General features: G+C 37.6%; 1 protein-coding gene across 7 annotated transcripts in view; it reads left to right on the top strand.

Moving 5' to 3' along the window:
• The window catches only part of LOC106074152 (otoferlin-like), a 181,065-nt gene that overhangs the window by 58,480 nt on the left and 97,015 nt on the right, over nucleotides 1-25,570 (top strand). For 5 of the 7 annotated variants that reach the window (XM_056030249.1, XM_056030247.1, XM_056030253.1 and 2 more), the window contains exons 4-13: nucleotides 6,154-6,242; nucleotides 7,598-7,697; nucleotides 8,721-8,893; nucleotides 9,519-9,614; nucleotides 10,831-10,946; nucleotides 12,343-12,469; nucleotides 13,534-13,588; nucleotides 15,126-15,257; nucleotides 15,684-15,746; nucleotides 18,611-18,695. In XM_056030249.1, the coding sequence (XP_055886224.1) occupies nucleotides 6,154-6,242; nucleotides 7,598-7,697; nucleotides 8,721-8,893; nucleotides 9,519-9,614; nucleotides 10,831-10,946; nucleotides 12,343-12,469; nucleotides 13,534-13,588; nucleotides 15,126-15,257; nucleotides 15,684-15,746; nucleotides 18,611-18,695 (1,036 nt within the window). Of the gene's footprint in view, nucleotides 1-6,153; nucleotides 6,243-7,597; nucleotides 7,698-8,720; nucleotides 8,894-9,518; nucleotides 9,615-10,830; nucleotides 10,947-12,342; nucleotides 12,470-13,533; nucleotides 13,589-15,125; nucleotides 15,258-15,683; nucleotides 15,747-18,610; nucleotides 18,696-20,741; nucleotides 20,827-25,570 lie in introns of those variants that run through there. The other 2 variants (XM_056030248.1, XM_056030254.1) reach the window with 2 other exon arrangements.

The following is a 25,570-nucleotide window of genomic DNA, read 5'->3' on the forward strand; positions in this document are numbered from 1 at the left end:
TGTTGTTTGCAATGCAATCTCCTCAGTACTGAATAAAAAAAAAACAGTAAATTTCTTAATTTAAACCAAGAAATTGTAGATGTAAAAATCCCCTGTCCAACCCCCGTAGTTAAAATCAAAGCTTACGCTGATGATACCACACCACTTCCCACCTCAGATAAAGACATAACCAAAATTATAGAGAAATTTACAATATTTGTGAGGGCGAGCGGGTCCAAAATAAACTTTAATAAATCCTCCATTTTGGGACTGGGTAGGTGGGAAATACCCCCCAACATCCCCTTTAACCTTAGAATACAAAAAGAAATAAAAGTATGTGGCATCGTGTGGACAAGCAACCCGGCGCACAATTGCAATGAACAGTGGGCGGAGATTCTGGCCCACACGAAGAACTCGAAAATTCCGAGAAAGAGGCAAAGAAAAGGAGCAAAAGCCCAAGGATTCCTGGGATGTAAACAGCTCGACAGCTGACGTCAAAAACCAAAAAGGTGAGGTATCCTTTAAAAAAAAAATTAAAAATGTCACACTGACACCAATAAAGCTGATTTTTCCAAATTATTTCAATTTCTCGTGTATAAGCGACCTCCTCATTTACTCTTAATAAAATTCATGCTTGATTATGATTGTTTGCATGCATAAATAAACCCAAAAAAGGTAAGGACATCAAACGCGAGTCAGAAATACTATTCCGGGTGTAAACATCAAATTACTTTCCATGTGTGTTTCTGACAATAACAAATTTGTCCAGGAATTAAATGATTTCTACAGTCGATTTGACTGCCACAACTTTGAGAAAGACCACAATGAGTTATTGGCATCATTTGACAACAGCAATCTAGATCCAATCTCAGGAACTGTTGAATACACTAGAAGTGACCAAAATGTTCTAAAAAAAAAACACTGCCAAATCTTCGGGACCCAACAAATTAGGTGGAGAACTATCTGAATTTGAACGTTTGCAAGCTTGGGCTCTTAACGCCCACAATATGTAAAAGCGAACGGGCATGTGTCAGGCACGAGAGAGCTAAACACTTGAGCGACGCAGTGGTGCGTTCTGTCACCAGTATTGTATACCATCTACACCAATGTCATTCAGAGCCAATCCGCTAATACTACCATCATAAAATTTGTAAACGACACAGAAATCACCGGCCTTATTGCAGGTGAGGAACATCTGCACCGTTCAACAATTAACAATTTTGACCAATGGTGTACAGACAACTTTCTAATTTTAAATGATTTAGGAAACATGAAGACCAACTTGCAAAAATTCAGATAAACAACCAAACAATAAACCAAGTGCAAGACTATAAATACCTAGGTAAAACCATCAAAAATAAACTGAGAGTGAACACTGTCAAAACCTTTACATCGAAATTCATGAACGCAACTAAGAAAATTTAAAATGGACAAAACAATAATCAATCTTTTCTATACAGCAACTATCAGCAGTCTAATTAACTTATCCATCACCTGCTGGTATGGTAATACTTCACTGGCACACAGGCACAGATTAAACAGACTAATTTAAAAAAGCATCGTATACCACTCAAATACAGCAAAAACTTTTTCATGCAAGATGCCTTTCCAAAACACTCACGATCATTGTGTCAGATCTGAATGTGGCTGAGTGGTAAAGCGCCTTGCTTCCGAACCGGGGACCGGGGTTCGGATCCTGGTGAAGACTGGGATTTTTAATTTCAGGCTTCGGACGCTTCTGAGTCCACCCCAGCTCTAATGGATACCTGACATTAGTTGGGTAAAAGTAAAGGCGGCTGGCCGTTGTGCTGGCCACATGACACTCTCGTTAACCATAGGCCACAAGGTCTGAAAGGATTTCTAAAACAGAAAGATTTTTTAAAAATCTCCTTTATCCCACTTTCGGTCAGAGTGTTACACATGACTACGCAAACCCAGTTGCGACCTACAATATTTTCCGATCTCGTGCAGACAAAGCCGTTGTCCACCGACCTTCTATTTCACTTTTTCTTTCAGACTTCTCTTCCAATTTTCAGCTAAGTTTTGAGAATACTCTGAATATGGTAATACTTTAATGGAGAATCAAGATGATGATATAGGAATAACGGATGTAACATTTCAAGAACTGTTTGGAATAAGTACTAATGAAGAGCTTAAAGTACAATTTAAAAAATTGGTATTAGCTCTTATAGCTTCCCAAAGAAAATAACTAATATGTATCGACGCTATCTGCGATGGTCATTGGTCGTTATCGTTATTCCATCTTCATATCTAGTGGGGAAAAAAGGTTTCAGAGAGGTTGCCAACCTTTTGATTATAATTTCTAAAAAAAAAAAAATTAACATCACTAACCAAGAAGTTTCAATATTAAACCTTATTAAATTGAAGCCAAATATTGAAATGATAATATCAAAGTAAACAACTAGTGACAGTTAGGCGTATATCTTTTGTTTGGTAAATTCATGTAATAAATATTACATTTTAGTTTAGCTTCATTCTGAGTGTAATTATTCATTGATAATTATACACGATACAAAAGTAAGAAAAATGTATGCATTTGAGGTAGATGAATAGCGAAATCTGGGAAAACATGGCAAGACAAAAAAAAAAGTTTTAGAACCACTGGTTTAAAGTTTCAACTTCATCCGAGAATGGGTGTGGGAGAAATAACGAATACATTTATATAAGGGGACCAAACCCTACATATTTAAACATATCCGTGAATACTGAAGGATTAGTTTCCCTTGTTAGTATTACGCAAAATAATTAATTACCAGTAGTTAATTGACGATTGGTTGATTCTTTTCAATTCATTCATGTCTTTTCTAGGCCAGCGAATAATTGAGTAAAGTTTCAGCTTGATCCGAGAATGGGTGTGGGAGAAATAACGTGTACAAACTTTTTACGAGACAGACACAATGAGCTGCTATAAGCTTTGTAAAAAAAAAATATGACAGTCGCAAGTGTTTATTTTGTATGATATACATTTGTTTGACTAGAGGGCCTCGCAAAATATAACTAGCCCACACCAAGTTTAGGCTTAGCGCCCCCACTGACTAGCGCAAAAAAAAAAAAAAGGCGTGGGTGCTTAGATTCTGCGAGGCGGGCTGAAGGGTGCGGGGGGGGGGGAAGTAATAAAATTTCTGTACCTTCCCCAGAATGTATTCAATAAATCCGGAACAATTAGTCACGTGATTAATAGAATGAGATCATCTGTTTGATAGAGAAGATATGACATTTCTCAGGTCGTTATACCTTGTGACCTTTTCTGAATGCCTTAAGGTCGAGATCGCTATTAACTGTGTTTAAATATATTTAGATCTATTTGTTGACACTGTCATCGCAGTAATCACAGTAATCGTTACATGTCTTTCTCTTTGTGCCTCTGTCTCTCTGTCTCTTTATCGCGTTGTCTCTCTATGTTCTTTTCTGTATTTATCTGTATGTTTATCGCTCTTTCGCTGTCTCTCTCTCTATATGTTTCTTTGTTTCTCTCTGTCTACCTATCTCTCTATCTTCATGTCTCTCTTTGTTTACTTAACTCTCCGCTGTTCACTCCTTTTCTCTCTCTATCTTTCTCTCTTTCTCTCTCCTCTTCTATCCTTCTTTGTCTTTGTCTCTCTTTCTCTCTCTCTTTTTCTCTCTTTCTCTTTTCTAACGCTCTTTTCCTTCTTTCTCTTGTCTCTCTCTCTCTTCCTCTCTCTCTTTCTCTGCCTTCTCTCCCTCTTTCTTTCTCTGCCTCATCTCTCTCTCCACCTCTTCCTTGTCTCTCTCCCTCTCTCTATTTCTCTCTTTCTCTGCCCTCCAGCTATTCGACGAAGCATCACTCTTCTCAATCTACTCACTCTCCTGCCACTTAAGTACATGTCCACTACAGAGATGCTCTAAGGAGAGTTCATCCTATTTTCACTAAACGGAAACGGAGGGACGAATCTGTAATATCCCAGCTGTCTCGGGGGCAGCATTACAACGAGTCGTGTCATTGGCTTACTTAAACATGTCGGTACGTTATACCTAGTGTTAAGAGGAGGGGATTGAAGGAGGAATGCGTTGAAAGAGTCAGGATAAGGTGACCTAGGTCTCGAGCATGTTTCTCCATTTATCTTTTGTTTCATATTTGACCCCACCCCCCCACTCTCTCAGTCTTTTACTCACATACTCCCCCTCCCCTTCCCACTATACCGCCAGAGTCTCAAGCGCTCACACCCTCACTTTCCACAAATGGCCTAATAGTTTAATCCTTTGTCCTTCACCCCCCCCCCTTTTTTTTTTCCTCTTTGTTTTTCTAGATTATATGATCAGTCATTATTGATTATTAGAATACTTTTTTTTTTCACATTCAGGTGGTACCACGCCTAGTGTCATGGTGGCCGTCGTCGCTACATCACGTTCCCACTAAACCAAGAGCGACAGTCCTCTTTTATCTCTTTCATTTCGTATCGATTCAAAACAAGAAACAAAAAATAAAATGCGTGTTTCCTCCTCTTGAAAATATATCTCTTAGAGGGAATGACATGGTTCAGGTTGGAGAGCTCCACACGGCTAGTTCAAATACATCGTTGTAGGCGTAGTAATGCCCAACTTGAATTAAACTTATTCACAGTGTTGTTAACCAAAAAAATATTATTTTTTTTTTTACAAAGCTGATATCGACTGTCTGCCTGTCCAGTTGGTACCAGAAGTATATCCTTCTCCCATACAACTGGCGGATCCAGGGGGGGGTGCGGTATGGGCGATCCCCCCCCCACTCGGCCCGAATGGTGTGTGTAGGGGGCGGGGGAGCGGATGAATTTTAGTATACAAATGTATTACTCATGTCAATAATACTGTTACGTCTCTCCCACTAGTAACAACATCACACTAACTGTCCAAAAACCTAGCCTTGCTCCGCCTGACTTCACACACCTTACTGTTTCTTACTTCGCCTCGTAGTGGTCACATTGCGAGGTAACGTGAAGTGTCGTGAAGTGTCCTGACTCAAACACACTTGCTCTTATATGGGGTCTCTACTGGCCTTCCAGAACAGGATGGAACATCGCTTGACCACTCAGGTTGATTACAATCGCCGTGACTTGCGTACGTAATATTTACACACAGGTCGTTGCCGAATCTATAATACAAACGTTAAGTCTGCCCTTCTATACGGTTTAGAAACTTGGAGAGTCACTAAAACAAATATGGAAAAGCTCCAGACCTTTGTTAACAGATGCCTATGCCGGATATTAGGAATTAGGTGGCCAGAAAAGATAACTACTATCGATTTGTGGGAGAAAACTAGACAAAAGCCCATAGCCCAAGACATCACAAAACAAAAACGGAGCTGGATAGGACACACCCTGCGAAAACCAGCTACCAATGTTGCAAGGCAGGCACTTGACTGGAACCCACAAAGAAAGAGGAAAGTGGGCAGACCCAAGCAAACCTGGAAGAGGTCAGTCATCAGTGAAGCTGAGGGTACTGGAATGACATGGGAGCAAATGAAGAAAGCTGCTCAGAACCGAGTTCGGTGGAGAGGTGTGGTTGCGGCCCTATGCTCCCCTGGGAGTACACAGGATTAAGTCAAGTCGTTGCCGAACTGGCGTGTACTGTCACTGGTCACGGTTGACCGCTCGTCTAGCACTGGACTGGGGCGATTTGCGTCGGCTAAAACACACACACAACCTACGACCATCAGTGTCACCACCGGGTTTGTAACAATACATACTAATTATTTATATTTCAACCTATTTTTAGAATATTTCACCCCCCCCCCTTTCTAATATGTTGACCAATTTTGTGGAATGGGGAGGGGGCGATGGCATTCATTAGCCCATAAACTGAACTATGTGGTTAAAAAACAAAAGTTTTCTTGCTGGATATTTATTTATAAATAATCAGTAAATATTGTCTTGTGATGAAATAAAGATCTCAACAAGTAGACCGGCTTTAGTGGCTAAGGGGCTTAACTTATGCAGGAGTTATTACGAGTGTGCTGTATACGAGTGTGCTGTATAAGATAAGGGTCTCAACGAGAATGTTATTGAGTTTCTAAAGGCAAGGAGGCAGAACAAAGTGGTGTTTTTTTTTGTTTAGAGTTTGATTTGTCGTGTGTGGAGATTGTTTCCACAGTTTCACCCCTATGTCTTGACCACTGCTGGACCTCGGCTTGACCACTGCTTTGTGTTCTATTTCCAGATGTTCGAGTGGCCCGTGGCCAGGCCCATTGAGGCCGAGGAAGTGATTGACATACAGATCTACAACTACAACAAGTACCTAAGCAACAGGTGAGCACTTTCTGTCAATGTGAGCTGAAGGATTGTCCGCTGTCCTCTCTCCCTCTTCTTTCACCTCCGCCACACCCCCTCCACCCGCAAATCACGTGGTGTTAGGTGTCAACGGTGTTTCTTTAAAAAATACAGTGAACAAAAGGACAAATGCCATATGAAGAAAATACCCAGAAAAAAACAAATATCCATTTGCAGCAACAAACATTAAAATCAACTGCCCAGAACAATTTCGTAATTTTACCATCTAGTAAAAAAAAAAAGTGCCATGTATTTTAGGAGGATATTTTATGTTTTAAATGTTTCAGCATCATCTCATCTCTGAATGTGGTCATTAATAGGGCATAGGCCACCAACCAGTTTCCTCCAGGGGTCTCGTCTAAGGGCGAGTCTCTCCAGCTGTCCCCAAGTCTTACCCATCTGCTTGGCGTCTGCATCCACATCTCGGCTCCATGTACCCATGTATTTCTGGGAACCCCTCTTTCTTCTTTCATTGGGGTTTCCAGGTGAAGTATTGTGACCAAAAGAAAATATGCTGCCGAGGACAAACGCAGACGGCGAAAAGAAAATCTAAATCGACCACCTGCGGACAATGGTTATGCTTGCCCTAGATGTGGCAAAATATGTAGGTCACAGCTGGGACTGCGCGGCCAAGGGAAATACTGCATTCCTCACCAATCTTCGGACTCGAAGACTAGCCTTGTTATTATTATTGCGATGATTTATGCAGGCTTGCGAGGGGTGTGGACTTTCCATCGCCAGCGTCTCAAGAGGATCTACTTTTCAATGGGCTGCTGCTTTGTTCTTGCTTCAGCTCCTCGTCAGTGATCTTGTCTGGCTGGTGGACATTAATGACTTTCCTGAGGCAGGTTCTGATGAGCACCATGGGTTTTTTTTGCATGGTGGTGATGGTGGTTCTCCAGGTCTCTGCTCCATAAAGTAGTATTGGCTGGAAGGCTGTTATTGCTTTACCGATGCGGGTTCTGACATCCGCATCTGTTTCTACATGGTTGTCCAGGATACCGCCAAAATAAGTGAAGCTTTCCGCTTCGCATTGTACTGTGATCGGTGTCTGTTTATGGCACGACCCAGTATAGCTGGGGATTTTCCTGCATCCGATGGTGGGTTTCAGAGAAACCCTGGTCATCTGCAAGGTCGGGATCGTCCAACTATTTCCTATTAGAGTTTAACTTTATTGTGTGTGCTAATCAAGAAACATTTTTAAGGCTTAAGCTCGAAATGTTACTATATCTAGTTACCCCCTACTTCCCCGAAATCATAAAACAAAAAGACTAACACAAGTTCAGGCTCCATTCCTTAAAGTATAACAATTCTTTCCGTCTTTCTTCTTGTAGATTGGTCGGGACGTTCCGCATGATACTGCAGGAGCTGATTGAAGTCGGCTGCGTCAAGATCTCGGACTGTCTCCTTGACAACAACAATGTGGTCATGAAGGTAGGGTCATTGTGACATTATGTTTTCTTGACCTCTGGCCTAGAAGGTTCTTGAAGGATACGCGCTTTAAGCGACACACACTCACACACACACACAAACTCACGTTACTGACAGCCTGAGTTAATATTTTTACATATAAATTAGTTGCTGGTGCTTCTTGCTCTTCCGAACCTCCCCCCACCCACACACACACACACACACACACTTCCCTCCTCATGCATACAAAGGAGTCCATTATGAAATATATATGGGACATAACTTAATGTATTGGGCCATTCAGATTGGGTAAGAGGAAATGGAGAGAGACGACCACGACAAAAGCAAGGGGAAACGATCCAAGAAATATCTTAACTACCGAAATAGATCGATGAGTTACGGACTGTCTTGTCTTACTATTATTATTCTAATAAGTCAATTTTATTTTCGAGTGTCAATGTATTGTTAAAGTTTATCTTCACTATATAAATAACAATACTGAAACGATTAGTATTAGAATACTTGTAGATAGTAGTCGACCTACTTGCTAACAGCGTCATCCTTTCTATTAATATCATCCTTTCTTGTTATTAAATATGCAATTATATTTTGCTTATCTTTTAACAATTTCTAAAACTACAAGTTCGGGTTTTCAACAACCTTTTATTAGCGAGTATATTTTTACAATCATATTACAGAACGGCCCATGAAAGAGGCACATAAAGCCCAAATAAGAGGCAAAGAAAAGAGGCATCAGGCCCAAGGATTCCTATGATGATAAAGCTAAAATTGAATAGCGCAAATTCTGAGGTTCCTATAACAAAAAAAAAGTGTGGCGATTTAGCTTAGCGATTTTTTAACATTCTAGGTTAACAATTAGTCTAGCAATTGAGTCGAGCTATTTAGTCTAGCGATTCAGTATGACAAGCTCATTTAGTTTAGCAATTTAATCTACAATTAGTCTAGCAATTAAGTCCGACATATTCATATAAAAGTCAAATCTCGAGCGCATCTCTTCGCTAATAACATTGTTCATTATCTTCTCAGACCACGGTGACATTTGAGCTGTCTTACAACGCTCCGGACGGGTCCGTGGGGCTCTGGCAGAAGGGAGGTTTTGAAAAACTCAAAAGTCGAGAGCTGCGGAGAGGGCTGAATGAGGAGGAGAGGTTGAATGAGTTGAACAAGAGGGAGGATGCCTTTGTGGGGGATCAAGATAGGTAAGTCATATATAGGAGGATTAGAGAGGTGAGTAGTTAGAGGAAATTAGACAGGTAAGTCTTTAATGGGGATTACACAGGTTGAGTCTTTATTGTAACTTAGGCGTGTCGTTAATGGGAATTCGACGATTCATTAATGGTAGTTCGACAGGTAAGCCGTGAATGGGAATAAGGTGAATCATTTAATGAGAGTTAGACCAGTGAATAATCAATGGGATTAGATGGTGAGTCATTAATGGAGATTTGACAGGTGATTTATTTATGGGGATTAGACATATGAGTCATAAATGGGATCAGACAATTGAGTCATTAATGGAGATTAGACAGGTGAGTCATTTACGGGAATATGACAGATAAATCTTTAATAGGGATTTAGACAGGTGAATCATAAATAGGGTTTGAAGGCGAATTATAATATAGGGCTAGACAGACGAAACAAGATTTGGTTTATATTGTAAACGAATCAAATCAATGTCATTTGGTATGAAATTCAGACGTCGCCCTTTGACTCACATGAAAACATTCTATGTATGGAGACCAAACTAACCCAAATCCAAGACTTTCTAATCAACATGTCATGAACTTTTGCTGTGGCTTAAATAACGTTGCTGATTTTTTTTTTCAGAGACTCTGACTCTGTTACCTTGAGTCCATCCCTGTCCATCAAAGGGTCAATGCTGAGTCTTACCTCCAAATCATCCAACAGTAAATCTCCCAAAAGGTAACTCCAAAAAACGCAGTGGCGTGACGCCCGCTCTCGAGAGAATTAGAAGACTAAAACATTTCTCTTCCTTACAACTACAACTATTATCCTCAATTTGAATTAGTTATTGTTATGCAGTGGCGTAGCTAGGGTGGGGGAGGAGGGGGGAAATTGGAAAATCCCCCGGGCCCCCATATGAGTGTGTGTTTTTTTTACATTAAAAATTAAATGTTACGCAAAATGCAGGGGCCCACATGTAGGTCAAGCCCCGGGGCCCGCAAACGATGGAAAATTCCTAGCTACGCCCCTGTTGTTATGTTTCTAATATAGAATTATAGATTTGTTCATTGCAGTTTTTATTTTTTTTTAAGTCATAATTTTATTAGATTGACATTGTGTAATGATTACATCAGAGATGTTGAACTATAGCGGAAATAAAACAACACTATAAATAGCTAGCCTTTTGGTGCATCCGATGTACAGATTAAAGGACGTAGTCCTAGAGTTGATATGTTGTTTTTTTAAATTATAGGACAATTTGTATGCCACTTACGCGCTGCAGAATCAAATTTTCCTAGCTCTTGCATTTGTAGCCAAACTTTTTGTTTTTAATTTAGTTGGCAGCATTTCAGTTTAGCGTCCTTGACATTGTTTCTTTCGTTGTAAAAATTCCTAATGTTAAATATTTAATCCGAAATTTATTAATTTTTTAAAATCAAACTAGATAAATGTATCCATGCAAAGTGGGTATTCAAACGAAGTACTATTAAAACTCTCAGTTACAAATGTGTTCATAAAAGGCATCTGATGATGTCCGGTATTTTCAATCAAGCTCATTATTTTATAGCCTAAGATACGTAATGGACCTCATTCACCAATCGTAAACAAACAACATTTAGCCACGTGATTCTTTATCTCTTCTATACAAATTACGATCTAATTATAATCAAGAATGGTGATCACGTGACAGTTTTTTGTCCGTTGTTTCATCAATATTATCACGTGACCGTTCGTTTTTGGTGAATGAGGTCCATTCTCATTCATGGCTAGAAAACTGAAGACTGTATCTATATGTTAACATATCTGTAGAGTGCCTTGCTCCTTTTTACCTGTCTGATTTCATAGCCCCTTTTATTGGACCGCAGATAGACTTTATATATTTTTTTGTTCAGTAGACAGGAACAATATTTTTCTGTAACAATAAAAATGTTGCTTTTTTTTTCACAAATTTCAGTCCAGGCAGTAAAACTCTGGGGTCAGTGGTCAAGATGGCGATGATGAAGCGGTCAAGGCAAACTATATCAGATACTGAGGAGGACAGAATTACTTTGACTGACCAACAAGACCCAGGTACACATTTTTAATTCATACTTCTATGTTGTAAATATAGGCCCTTGAGATGCATGACCTTAATCGAGGGACACTCAGAGGCGTACCTAGTGATGGGCGGGATGCGCGGGCCGAACGGGAAATCATATGGCGAAGAGCATCAAACTTTTTCTTATACAATACAGACGTTACTTCAAAAAAGAAGATGATTACTTCCTAAGCGTGATGCATCTGGTAATGCATGTTAACCAATTACAAAACTTCTGCCAAGTCACTGGTTTTCATGGCTGGCTCAGGCAACCCATTCCATGCTCTAATGGCACTAGGGAAGAAAGAGCATTAGTACAAATTTGTCCTAGCAAATGGAACGAGGAATGTGCCTTTATTATACCTAGCATACAAACATCTATTGAACCCGAGATTTCAACGTATCGATCTGTGTGTAAAAAGACGTTGTCCCATCAGTCACACGTATCCTTCTCGATGACCTTACCATCAACAGTTCCGTAATTTGATAGTGAGCACCATGTTGGCGTCACGAAGTAGGTGAAATAAGAGTTGAATATTTGGTAGTTGGTGAAATTTACTATACACAGTTCATTTAATGGGAGCAGGGCCGGGCTTAAGTAGTTGGAGCACCTAGATGAAGTGAATTCGGTGAACCTAACGTATGGTCTGTAAGAGAAATTAGTAGAAAGAAGCTAAACAAGCAATAAAAAAAGAATACATTTTAAAGACAAAGCTTATTTAAGGGAAAGAACTGCTAATTACTGCCATTTATTTGAAAATTATAGTATTAACTACATAAAAAAATAAAAATTAATTAATTAGTACTGAATGATTAATTAATTGGTTAATTTTGTGATTGTGTATTTTCATCGACTATGAATAATTATGCAGAACTTTAACTCGATCCAAGAATGGAAAGTGGGATAAAAAAAAGGTGTCAAAACTTAAGAAGTGGATTAAATCCATATATACATCCACATCTATCGTTAAGTAACATTTGAACCCCTTTTTTTTTCAATATCAAACAAAATAATTAATCTTATATAATACAGACGTTACTTCAAAAAAGAAGATCATCTATAAAAAAATCATCTATAATTAATTAAGTAGTTTGTTAATTTTTAGATTGATTCATGTCTTGTCAGTTTCAATGAATAATTTTGCTACGTTTTAACAGACAGAAAGACAGACAGACAGAGTGAGTTGATATAACTATTTTGTATAGCAATGTCTTCATTATATTTTTTTCGCATGATCCGTATGTTACATCTATAGTGCATTCTGGGACATTTGTAAAAAAACAATGTGTGCGTTGTTTAGTTTGTGATATATTTGACTACTAATTGTTACGCGATATTTTTTTTGTATTGTAATTTGAATTCGTATAGAAAAAAAAATCTCATTATAGATTCCAGCGATCTGGACGCTAAAGCTGCTGAGGTGGCCTCAATGTTGGCCAGAACAAACAGAAACATGGACCAAGATGACACAACGGCCATGGAGCTGCCAGTACCGCTTGCTGCCCAAGGAAAGAGGTAAGATACACCTTCCCGACATTCCAGTTGCTTCGGGTCTGCGCTGACTATGCCTCTCAATGGAGCCACATATCTAATGCTTAAAAGAATGAAGAATGGTGGGTGGGGGTGGGTAATATCTAGATAGATAGCTGTAGGTAACTTTCAGATCTTGCGATCTTTAGGGAAGGTCGTGTAAAGATTCGTCTGTTTCTGTGGCCCACGATTAACGAGGGTGTCGTGTGGACAGCACAACGACCTACCGCCTTAACTTTTCCCCAACTTATAACAGGTACGCATTAGCGCTGGGTGGACTCAGAGGCCCCCTAAGGATCCTGAAATTGAAAAGCCCAATTTTCATCAGGATTCGAACCCAAGACTCCAGGTTCGGAAAATAAGCGCTTTACCACTCGGCCAGCATGCCCCCTCCCAAGATAGATAACTGTACTTTTGAAGAAGAAAAAATGTAGTAAGATATGTAACTTTGTAAGAGCAACAATATTCGTGAGTCTCTTAGACATTTGAAAACTCTAAAAGAAATCCCATTATTACTTTTGGTCTTCTGAAATTAAAAGTGTTATAATGAAATATAGAAGCGAGTTGTTTTTTTTTAAACATTTACCTGTTCTAAAACGTTTGAAAAGACCTATATAGTTATAACTTTAAAACACTTCTTCCGTTATAATATGAGCATGCGGTGATAAGATAAGTAACTTTAATACTTGTGAATTTAAAAAAAAAATTAAAAAATTAATACTTGTGAATTGTGAGAAATTACAAAAAAAAAACTACAAAAGAGGCACATAAAGCCCCAAAAAAGGGGGCGAAGAAAAGAGGCCTTAGGCCCTAGGATTCCTATGATGATGAAGCTAAAATTGAATTCTGACGTTTCCTTTAAAAAAAAAATTAGACATCATTGTAGAGTCTTGGTTAACAACATAAAGGTTATGCTTCTGTTAATCTCATCTTTCTCTATATTCTAGAGGTTCGTCACACATTGCCATTCTTTGGGAGATCATCATTGTTGTCATTTTCTATCTTTAGGTGGAAATCATCCTTAATGTAGTCATTTTCTATGTCTCTAGGGGAAGATCATCCTTAATGTCTGATGACGCTATGATGAAAGCCCAAGATTTTCAGGTACCTTCTTGTTGTTTTGACTCAGGAATGATGTGACGTCTTTATTGTTGCTTTGACTCAGAAATGATGTGACGTCTTTATTGTTGCTTTGACGCAGGAATGATGTGACGTCTTTATTGTTGCTTTGACTCAGGAATGATGTGACGTCTTTATTGTTGCTTTGACTCAGGAATGATGTGACGTCTTTATTGTTGCTTTGACTCAGGAATGATGTGACGTCTTTATTGTTGCTTTGACTCAGGAATGATGTGACGTCTTTATTGTTGCTTTTACTCAGGAATGATGTGACGTCTTTATTGTTGCTTTGACTCAAGAATGATGTGACGTCTTTATTGTTGCTTTGACTCAGGAATGATGTGACGTCTTTATTGTTGCTTTGACTCAAGAATGATGTGACGTCTTTATTGTTGCTTTGACTCAGGAATGATGTGACGTCTTTATTGTTGCTTTGACTCAGGAATTCTGTGACGTCTTTATTGTTGCTTTGACTCAAGAATGATGTGACGTCTTTATTGTTGCTTTGACTCAAGAATGATGTGACGTCTTTATTGTTTGTTCCCTTCAAGAGTCGCACAATGTATACGTTACTACCTTTCTGTTTGAAGAGCTACTTGGTTGGTCTGAAAGGTTTCCAGCCCACCAATGAAAAGTGTAGTTAATTGTTTATCTACACAATAATTCTTTTTACAAAGCTTATATCAACTCACTCTGTCACAATGTTTGGTACAATTTTTGTAGACATTGTTTCTCCAACACCCCTTCTCAGATCAAGTTGAAACTTTACACAATTATTTGTTGTACCTAACAAAACACGAATAAATCAATAAAAATGTGTAATGAATTTATTATCTTGTTTGGTATCGAAAAAGGGAAGTAAAGCTACTTATTTGAAAATATGTGGTGTTATTTCCCTTTTTACGTATGTACACGCTCTTTCTCTCAATTACCGTTCTCAGATAATTATTCATAGTTAATGACAATACACGAATCAATAAAAGCTAACCAATGACCAGTGGCGTAGCCGGGGGGTAGGGGGAGAATTCGAAAATCCCAAGGGCCCCCCACTTGAGGGGGGCCCTCAAATGAGTGTTTTTTTTACATTAAATATCAAATATTACGAAAAATGCAGAAGCCTCCAAAAAGGTCAAGCCCCCCGGGCCCCCAAATGATGAGAAACTGAGCATATACATGCAGTATTATTTCTATATTTAAAAAAATATTTTTATTTTGCTTGTTATTATCTACATAATCCCAATTTGTGTGCAAAGGATGTTCCCATCTCTCGTATCCATTCAAACAGTTGGCCTTATATAGTGTCTTTCCTAACACCTAAACTTAAAGTTACACTCGGGAAGAAGAAATGTGTATTCAATGAAAGGATGCCAGCACCTTTGTCAAGAACCATTTGTTCGATAAAGTAGTAGAAATTCTTATATAGCCTTTGTGGGGGATATATATCAGGTTTAAATTGTACAAGAGTTATATTTTCTGGGATTTTTTATGGAAAGAAACTTAAAAAAAAATAAATCCTCTTTAGGTGTGCATTACAATACTAGAGGCTCGTCAACTCGCTGGTCTAAACATGGACCCAGTGGTATGTGTCCAGGTGGGAGACCAGAGAAAGTTTACCAGCGTGAAAGAATCGACTAATTGTCCATACTACAACGAGGTAAGTTGTTAAATGTCAAATCTTTCCCCTAATTGTCCATTCTCTTTCCCACATTTTCTTATATAGTTTTAAACTGGTGTGGGTAAATTTAAATTGAATAGTGAAATATAAAAAAAATGTGAATTTTGTTTCGGGGTCTCAGATCAACTATAAAACCTTCTTCGTAATTTTAACTTGTCAATTTTAGATGAATCTATTACATTGTACATATCCAACCATCCATCCCAGTGGCGCTGCAGCCCATGGAGGGCTCTGGCCTGCTTTAACACATCCCTCCATTAAGATCTCTCCTGGGCCTTTCGTCTCCACGCCCGAACCCCAAGCTGTTGTAGATCTGACATTGACCATTTACTTTCTACAATTCAAAATCCAGATCTAGTTACAAGAGCAGTGCTGAGAATGTAACCTACTTTTCACTCTCCCCAGTACTTTGTCTTTGACTTCCATATGCCGCCCCTGATGCTGTTCGACAAGATTATCACACTGTCGGTAAGTAGTGTCAACCTGATGTCACTATTAGCAGTAGGAGCTTATTATTAGCATTAGAGTGTCATTTGCTATTTGATACGCGTGTCATTAAAGAGTATGTTATATGCACTGGAAAATATATCCCTATTGATGCCTTTTGCTCTGGCAAACTTGAAAAAACTTCGAAGCCCCCCCCCCCAACCCCACCCTTTTTAGATATAACATTTGTAAAAACCTATCTCAAACTTAACTAGGTAAAACTACAAAATTAACGAAAACTCATCTCCAATTAATGAAATTAGCTTTCTGCCAAGAAAAGTGGATGGAGATTAATTCAAAAAGCCTGTTAGCTTCCGATGATACTTTCCTTAAAAACAAGTGATAAAACACATGCGATGGTATCGTGGCAACCAAGTTAGCTAAAATACTTTTAAAAATAACAAAGCATAGATTCAAACACAGCATTTAGAATTTAGTCGATCACCTTCTTGTGATTATCTGACAACTTGGAATTTCAAAGTAGATTTAAATTTACTTCCTTCTGACACCAATGTTTGTAGAGCTTGTTTCACTAAAAAATTATATTGAAAAAAAAATGAAAAAGTTTACAATAATTTCTAGGGCCCCTCTACGGTATAGATTATTGTTTCATCTTAGTTACCTAATGTTGAAGTCCAATACATGTATAGTTATACACTGTGTGTATTTTTATTTATTATTTATTTTTACAAAATGTTGCTTGTTATAGAAAATGATATAGACCCAAGTCTTTAATGATTTAGTTATCGGTTTCTGTAACATATTCTCCCATAGGCCACTCTGTCATGCCATGTATTAAAAAAACATTTAAAAAAAAAAACAGAATCTAGATAACCCATTGTAAATCGTGCAACAAAGGGATGCAACCAAGAAAATGTAAATGTGTGTAGAGTTTCTTAAAGTTAGCTCCCTCTTACAGTCTTTCCAGCATTGAAATCAATGTATTAATATAAATAAATGTATATATATATTTTACATGTATGACTATGTTTTAAATAACCTCTTTGCTAAGATAAACAAGACATATTTTATGTATCGCTATTGACCTTCTGTCTATGCCTGATGGTCTGTGTGTAATAGATATATTTAGATCTAGACTTTATATAAAACAAAAGGAACTACACACCATCTCTAAACATTAGCCTTTGTGTTGTATGTGTCTGTGTTTAGTCTCACTTGCACGCTCATATCGAATAGTTTCGTGAACATCAGATAACTCCTGCATTAACATAACAAGTACATCCCATGACCTGAGTGATTGCCCTTGGTTTGTAGTCACCAAATTATTTATGTATATGCTCACTGTAGTTATTAGAATAGTTCATTACTATTGTTGCTAGTAGTTGTAGCAGTAGTGCTGGTACTAGCGATGCCATACGCCTTCTTACAATAGACCATAGGCGGACTGGGTCCCAAAATCGTCTAACGCAGCGGTTCTCAACCTTTTATGCTCGGCGACCCCTTTTTACAATCCCCTACTTTGCCGCGGACCCCCCCCCCCCTTTTTTCACACAAACACAACATTAGAAGAATAGACAATAACAATCCATTTTTTCAATGGTCTTTGGCGACCCCTGGCAAATCGTCAATCGACCCCCAAGGGGGTCGCGACCCACAGGTTGAGAACCCCTGGTCTATACATCAACAAACTAATCACTGCCACATCGGTTATAATTATAATCGTGTGCAGCTCAATTTCTAGTCAAACGCAGGGGGTGGACTGGCTATATGGGCGGGCATTCGGGCAAATGCCCGGTGGACTGGCTATATGGGCGGGCAGGGACACCGAAAGGGTCAGTATGACACGTATGAAATCGTTTCAAAAGTTTTATAAGTTTAATAAGAAAAAATATAAAAACACACACGATTGCGGAGAGTTTAATTATGTAAGCGTCGGGGGGGGGGGGGGGTCAGCTAATATCGTATGACTTTTAAAGTTGTAGAACCTCTAAAATTGACCTACTTAACACGTCAAGGAGGACATTTTCAGTTTCGTCATTTAATTTTCAGTCATGCATATTTGTAAAGAATGAAACCGGAAATAGAAGTACGATTGACCTTCATTTCTTATTAACATATAGCATATTTAAAAACAAAAATCGAGCGGTATAATCGAGTATCACATGATCACATCTATTTATAGGGCGTTAAGAAAGAGGCACTCGCTATAGGAGAGGCTCCAAAAATATATTGTACATATATTTTAGTTAGGCAATACATTCTGAGGTTATTTGTATTCTATTATTATTAAATACTTTTTACTTATAAGCCTATCTTTCTATGTGATGTTTATGGGGGGGGGGGGCAATAAAGTTTTTTTGCCCCGGGCGCACGTTGTGCTCACTACGCCTGTGGGGGCAGAGCGTCTAACAGCAGCACGGATACTTTCTCTTATACATGTTGACCAAAGAGATGGACCCTGTTCGCGCAGTTCATACCCGATAAAAATTGATACCTAATATGCAAAGCATTAATAATAATAGAAGCCTAATAATTTTATGCTTTAGAAGACTGCCAGTTTTAAATACATTTCACTTTCTTATTAAATAACAATATTACACTCTACGCAGTGGTCTGCATTACGCAGTAGCAGTAGTACAAGATATACTTTGTAGTTTATACAATATAATTTTCTTGAAACCTTTACTTCACTATCCCATAAAAACAGCTTTTGCCATATGTGAATTCTTGCACAAAACAATATAAAAGAATAATCAGGTATTTGTTAATTTGAGTTAATTCTTTCAACCAAAGTAACTCCCTCTGTCCACCTTTGACCTTGACATAGCATATATTACATCGTCTGCTACTTATGAAGCAGAAGTAATCATTTGATTCTCCATTAGGTTCAGCACTTCCGTAAGTTCCTCAGATCTGGGTCAGTTGTGGGCTGTTTCAAGCTGGACATTGCCACAGTGTACAGAGAAAATGGTAGCTTTCATAAGTCATTGTACACATTTCTATACCGATTTATTTCCCCTTTGTTTATTAATTTTCTTTTTATTTTTACCTTCATTGAAAACATTTGGTGTAAACCAACTTTTGTTTTCTTTGTCTCCTCAAAATTTTGGTACAAGTTTTTAAATTCCACCATTTGCCATGCTTTTTTTTTCTTAAACATTGCATGCTTTTTTTTATATTATTTTTCAATTAATAAATGCATGCATATATATGTTAACTAAAATCATGTAAATAATTTTTACAACAATAACACACGATTTTTAAAGTCTTTCTTAGTGATTCTTTGTGCTCTACATTGTGCATATTGCTCTACATTGTGTATATATTTGGAACTTGGTAGACAACTGATTTTCTATACCCGAAAATAGTCTTGCCCTATACTTAACATCATGAGAAAAAACATATGAAGCCATTGTATTTATTAACTATTTTAAATTGTTTAAATCTTTTCTCAATAAAATGACGATGGATAAAACAGTCTATAATGATTGTGTGTGGAGTTTGTGGACTATTACGTGAAAGCGTCTCGCCCTTGCACTGAAGACCAAATATCGGTTTCGGTAATCAGTTGTATATAATTATAATTATAAAATAATTTAACGAAATATGTCATTCACACAGCGAAATGATTGGCTTAAATTATAAGAATTTGTTAACTGTTTCAAACGCGAAATCTGGTATGAAAAGTATTTTAAAACCAATATTTTTCGAGATATTAAAATAAATGACTGAATGTTCAAAGTATTGTGGTACTTATTTATTTCTCGGCCCCCATTCAAGGCAGAGATTACTCCTTAGGAGCTAAGGTATTTGCATTACAATTATATATTTTAGGTGGCAACTTTCAAGTGTTATGCTATGTACTGAAGTTCTTTAGCTCTGTCTTATAATCTATGGCCTCTTTAAGTCGGAAAGAGACTATGGATGGAAATCTCGGCATTAGCTATGATAACAAAGATGTCGCCCAAAAAAGCGTTTTCCCTTTCTCCATACCGCTGGTATGTCCGAAGAGATCGGCCCGTACCGATACAGTTTGGGATCAGCTGCGTCGCAAGCCTTGTACGCAGCAAACTGCTTTCAGTGGGAAGCGTGGTCGAAAGGCTAAGTGCGCTTGGCCTGGCTACCTATGAAGGGGGATCGAGGTTCAACACCCGACTTGGACAGAGTTGTGTTAACTGAGCGCCTAAAGGCAGCACGGAAAAACCTTCTCCTAGATACCCCCTCCCCCCCCCCAACTGGTCCACAACTATATACAAACCATAATTTAAGTGTCACCAGCTCTTTAAGTTTCCTAAGGGTTGACTCGAGAAGTCCTTACCTTGTTTGGGCATCAGAGATTTGAATTCAGAGTTTTCCTTCTCCAGGGTGGGTATCCAGCCAAGCCTTCCGAAACTCGCTGGTTTAGGCGCTAGTAGCTCGCCTTTGCCCCCTCTCCTGTCGACAATCACCGGAAGTTAAAAAACTGAGCCGATTGCTCGACTTGGCTCCTTCTCCAGAACTGAGAACTGAGCCGCATGAAAATTTTAAGAGTTGAGTCAAAGACTATTGGAGACGCATACCATTGAAATCAATTTGTAGGTAGAAGCTTATCCCTTCACCCTTTTACGACAATAACAATATTAACGAACCTAGAAAACATTTGATAACGTCTTACTTTCAAAGACCTCTAAGAAACAAGTATTTGTTGGTGGTTTGCAATGCAAACCTTTTATTCTTTTTAAACTCTATTTGCGTTTTTATTTTTAAATATTTCTTTCATACTAATCACTGCTCATATTATGTATATACTCAGCACGCTTTCAAGCTTTTTATTAATGTTAATCGTACACTATTTTCATATCATCTTTTTTGAAATATATTTTTTGTAATGCACTAACAAACACTGCATGGCTTGACTTAGTGAACATAGGTAGTCAAAGGCTAAACCGTACACTAGAAGCACTCACCCTCCTCCAAAAAAACACTGTCCCACACAAAAAGTAGGACCCTCACCTCTGAATGTCCTCCCTCTCCCAGGTCTGCCAGTCCGGCCGGATCCTGAAAACCACAAGAGTGCTGGGTGCCTATAGACTGGACGTGGCCACGGTGTATTGTCAGCAAGGTAGATAAATAACTTACACTCTCATTCCGGGGATTCGGAAATAATAGTCAACTGTCAACCCACGAAATATTGAAATTTTGAAAAGCCTCATTTTTCCTAAAAAAATTCAATTAACTCAATAGCGGACGAATACAATCACTAGGGCCGGTACGATATAAATTTTTGTATTGAATCTTTTTCAACAATATACGTTGAACCCTAATAACTTTGCTTGGGAATAAGGGTATATAAAGCACCAAAAGTACTACAATTCTGTGTTACACGTATTAAATTGTAGTTAGATATTGCATCCGCCAGTAGGATCCCTTTCATCTCAAAATGGAATCTTGAGAAACTTGATTCAATGTCATTATCATTTTTCCACCTCCAAAAGAATTTTTCAATAAACCTGGTGCATTGAATACAATACTGAAACTCTGTGACTTTGATTTCCCAAAGATCTACTTTGTTTAGCTTTGTCTCCCTGTCGCTACTATCCTTGTGAGAAAGTAAGCTTTTAGTCTACCTCAGAGATAATTGAAGAGGAAAAGAAGTAGAGAGATTGAAAGATTTAGCCTTTTTAAATGTCTTGGAGGCCTAGAATGATAGCATACAATAGCTAGCTTTTAGGTGAATCAAATGTACGAAATATACAAAGTGTCGTTAAGCTAGTTTTTGTTTGAAAGATATATGATAATTTTTCAGCTATTATTAGCACCAAAGGCATTAGAGGGTCATACTCTTTAGTTTGTTACAAAAGATGCAATGTCAATAAGGGGAAAGCATTCGACTTGTACTCTAAGGCAGCAGTGCAAGAATGAAATGTATGCACTCCAGCACTGTCAGTGTTCATTCAAGGAGGCGCCATTTTCAAATACACCCGGATGTAATAGTGACTTTTAGAGATATAGGCTAGTGAATTCGATCAAATAATTAAACGTAGAATTTTAGCTCATTTTTTTAAAATCTGAGGTTTCGATTTAGCGTCCTTGACATTGTTTTGATCTATTGTGAAAATATCTCCGGTAAACGCACAATCTATAAACATTTACAAATATCGTCATAAGACTCAACGTTTGATAAGTGTAATCTTCCCTCACATGGTGATGTCTAAAAATCCTCGTAACATTTTTAGAAGTGCCGCCAAACAATTTTACGTTTTCTCGCAAATACATTCCGTCCATAAGAACTGTCTTGGTGCAAATATCATCCAACTGGCGATATGTAGAAGTTTGTTTGCATTCAAAGTTATATAACTCAGATTTGAATACTATAACAAGAGCCGCCATTTTCATTGCAAATTGATTTAGGATAGGTCCGATTTAGCGAGGGAAATGCAATTCGATTATCAACGACATCTTTGGAACTTTTGGTACTTTGGTAGTCCATTTTTTGGATGTAAAGTCTGATCAAGTTTCAGATTATCTTATGTATGTTTTTGAAAATTTTATTCTGGGGTAAACATTCCAAACTTTAAATCGTTATCTTTGAGACGTTTCACATTCTTCTTGAGGCCTTGATTTTTCTCATTAAGTATTTTCTCTTTCTCAAGGCCTTGCTTTTCTCTTTATGGAGCTTCTCTTTCTTTAGGCCTTGCTTTTCTCTTTATTGAGTTTCTCTTTCTTGAGGCCTTAGTTTTTCTCTTTATGTAGTTTCCCTTTCCTTAGCCTTGCTTTTCTCTTAATGGAGTTTCTCTTTCTTAAGGCCTTGCTTTTCTTTTTACGGAGTTACTCTTTCTTTAGGCCTTGCTTTTCTTTTTATGGAGCTTCTCTTTCTTAAGGCCTTGCTTTTCTCTTTATGGAGTTACTCTTTCTTTAGGCCTTGCGTTTCTCTTTATGGAGCTTCTCTTTCTTTAGGCCTTGCTTTTCTCTTTATGGAATTTCTCTTTCTTGAGGCCTTGCTTTTCTCTTTATGGAGTTACTCTTTCTTTAGGCCTTGCGTTTCTCTTTATGGAGCTTCTCTTTCTTTAGGCCTTGCTTTTCTCTTTATGGAATTTCTCTTTCTTGAGGCCTTGCTTTTCTCTTTATGGAGTTTCTCTTTCTTTAGGCCTTGCTTTTTTCCTTATGGAGCTTCTCTTTCTTTAAACCTTGCTTTTCTCTTTATGTAGATTCTCTTTCTTTAGGCCTTGCTTTTCTCTTTATGGAGTTACTCTTTCTTTAGGCCTTGCGTTTCTCTTTATGGAGCTTCTCTTTCTTTAGGCCTTGCTTTTCTCTTTATGGAATTTCTCTTTCTTGAGGCCTTGCTTTTCTCTTTATGGAGTTTCTCTTTCTTTAGGCCTTGCTTTTTTCCTTATGGAGCTTCTCTTTCTTTAAACCTTGCTTTTCTCTTTATGTAGATTCTCTTTCTTTAGGCCTTGCTTTTCTCTTTATGGAGTTACTCTTTCTTTAGGCCTTGCGTTTCTCTTTATGGAGCTTCTCTTTCTTTAGGCCTTGCTTTTCTCTTTATGAAATTTCTCTTTCTTGAGGCCTTGCTTTTCCCTTTGCGTCAACATTCAGGCTTGTGTTGATTCTCTTTCTGACTTCTAAATATCTGATGTAGGTTCAAAAGCTTGGCTTATTAGCTGGCATCCATAGGAGGCTAATGGACCACAGAAAATGATGTTTTTCAGTCTATAGAAAAGTCATCAACTTCAGGGTTGCTCTTCAAACGATTTATTCTAAGCACAACGAAATCCTGGACAAATCACTGCTACTAATTTTAAAAAGGAGTAATAATATGGACTAAATTGAACTAAGGTTGAGCCGGCGCCAGTCGTTATGAAAGGCCTGAAAACTGACCAACGACGTAGCAAGTTATGGGCAGCTTAGACCGTGACGTCGCAGGTCAGATTTCAGGCCTTCTATAGCGACTGGTCTTGGTTAAGCGCATCTAAATAAATCCTTGAGCTTGTAAGTAAGTAGGTCAGCTTCCAGACATTTCGATGCTAATCGTTTAACTCTTTCTCTCCTAAATAACGATAACATCGTTGATTTGACCCCAATTAAATTAATGTTTGGTTGTTATGAACTTTAATTTGTGTTCAATAAAAACGAGCGTGCATTCTCCTATAATTCTAGACCAAAAGTCAAACGTTTTCTGATTCCAAACAAAACTGTTATTGAAGTTTAATGATAACAGGGCAGAATGTAGAGATACGAAAAATGAACAATTCTGTCAGAGCGCGAAAGAAATAATTACGGGGATAAAGAGTTAATTATTTGCATTGCTCATCTGTTTTAAGTTGTTTTTTTTTAATGGTTACCATGTGTCAGCTGGATTAGTTAAACAGCTTATTGTTATAAAATAAAATTTTCTTGTAATTTTTCAGTGTCTTTTTTTTTTCTTTATGTAAATTGGAATCATTTTTTATTTTTACGTTTAATGCACTCTTAAACATTTTATTGTCCAAATCATCAAGTACTTTTTACTTTATTAATTGCAATCTGAAATTTATATCTTAATAATTAATATATATATTTTTTGTTTGTAATTTTTTTTAAAGAAAACTTTATGTAGTGTATAGATCTATGGAAAAACACATTGTCATTAAAAAAATATTTTAAAAAGCCAATATTTTGTCAATGGTCTCGATGGCTCCGTGTTCGAATCTTGTCCACCGCGATTCCCCGCTCTCAAGCGATGAGGTTTGGGCTTCAAATCTGAAGGAACAGCCTGAAAGAAATCCAAAACATGCTCAAAGAAAAAACTACCCATAAATCTAAACATTTAGTACACACCAGAACGAGGCCCTCGACTTTCGGAATATTTTCCAAATCCCTGTCAACCATTAGTGTGGCCTCTACGAATTTGAAGCTCTAGTACAGCAATGGTATAAGGCCATGTATGCTTAGGTCAACATGGGTGAAAGTACCACACACACAGCTAGTGTTGCATGCTTTCTTTACTGCAAGATGCGTGTGTGTGCAACATTAAATTTTTTATTTTTTTTTTTTTTTTTTTTTAAAGGAAACCTCTGAATTTGCGCTATTCAGTTTTAGCTTTATCATCATAGGAATCCTTGGGCTTTATGCCTCTTTTCTTTGCCTCTTTTTTTTGGGCTTTATATGCCTATTTTATGGGCCATCTTGCCTCTTTTGTGGGCTTTTTTTTTTTTTTTTTTTTTTTTTTTTTAAATATGTTTTTATTTTTTAGTTACCATAATTCACAAGTATTAAATCATAAACAATTGAAAAGTGATTAACCTAAAAATATAATAACAGTAATAGAAATATTATTTAATATCAAAGACATACTACCTAACCAATGAACCCCCTAAAGACAGAAAAATGATACAAATATACTCTACTCCAGAACAATCAACACAATATCAGATATCCCTGACCCCCAACACCCTATTTCTGAAAAACTACATGAGCATTATACAGGTATATGAAAATCAAACTAGATAATTCTCTACCCTAAAGTCCATTATTTTTCTAAACGTTAATTCCAAGTGATTAGGATCAAACACCTTATTATTATGTAGACATTTGAGCCAGGTAGCCCAAACAAGATTCCTGTATTCGGAAACAATAATCAAGTTAAAGTTATGTACCATTTTATTTTTTAGTTTTGGCATATGTAAGGATTTTTCAACAGAGGAAAGAATATATATTGTGCTAAATTTGTTTACATATCTATATATTTTTAGTAATAAACTTGGCGTGTACATATCGAAGGGGAGGTAATAATAGAAGAGAAATTTTTATGGAAAATTTTTTGTAATAATTACCATTGAAAAAAAAACAAGACACGCTTTGAGCAATCTAGACCTGTGTTGCCTAAA

This window comes from Biomphalaria glabrata, chromosome 5, assembly GCF_947242115.1.
Source record: "Biomphalaria glabrata chromosome 5, xgBioGlab47.1, whole genome shotgun sequence".
Classification (NCBI taxonomy): Eukaryota; Metazoa; Mollusca; class Gastropoda; family Planorbidae; genus Biomphalaria; species Biomphalaria glabrata.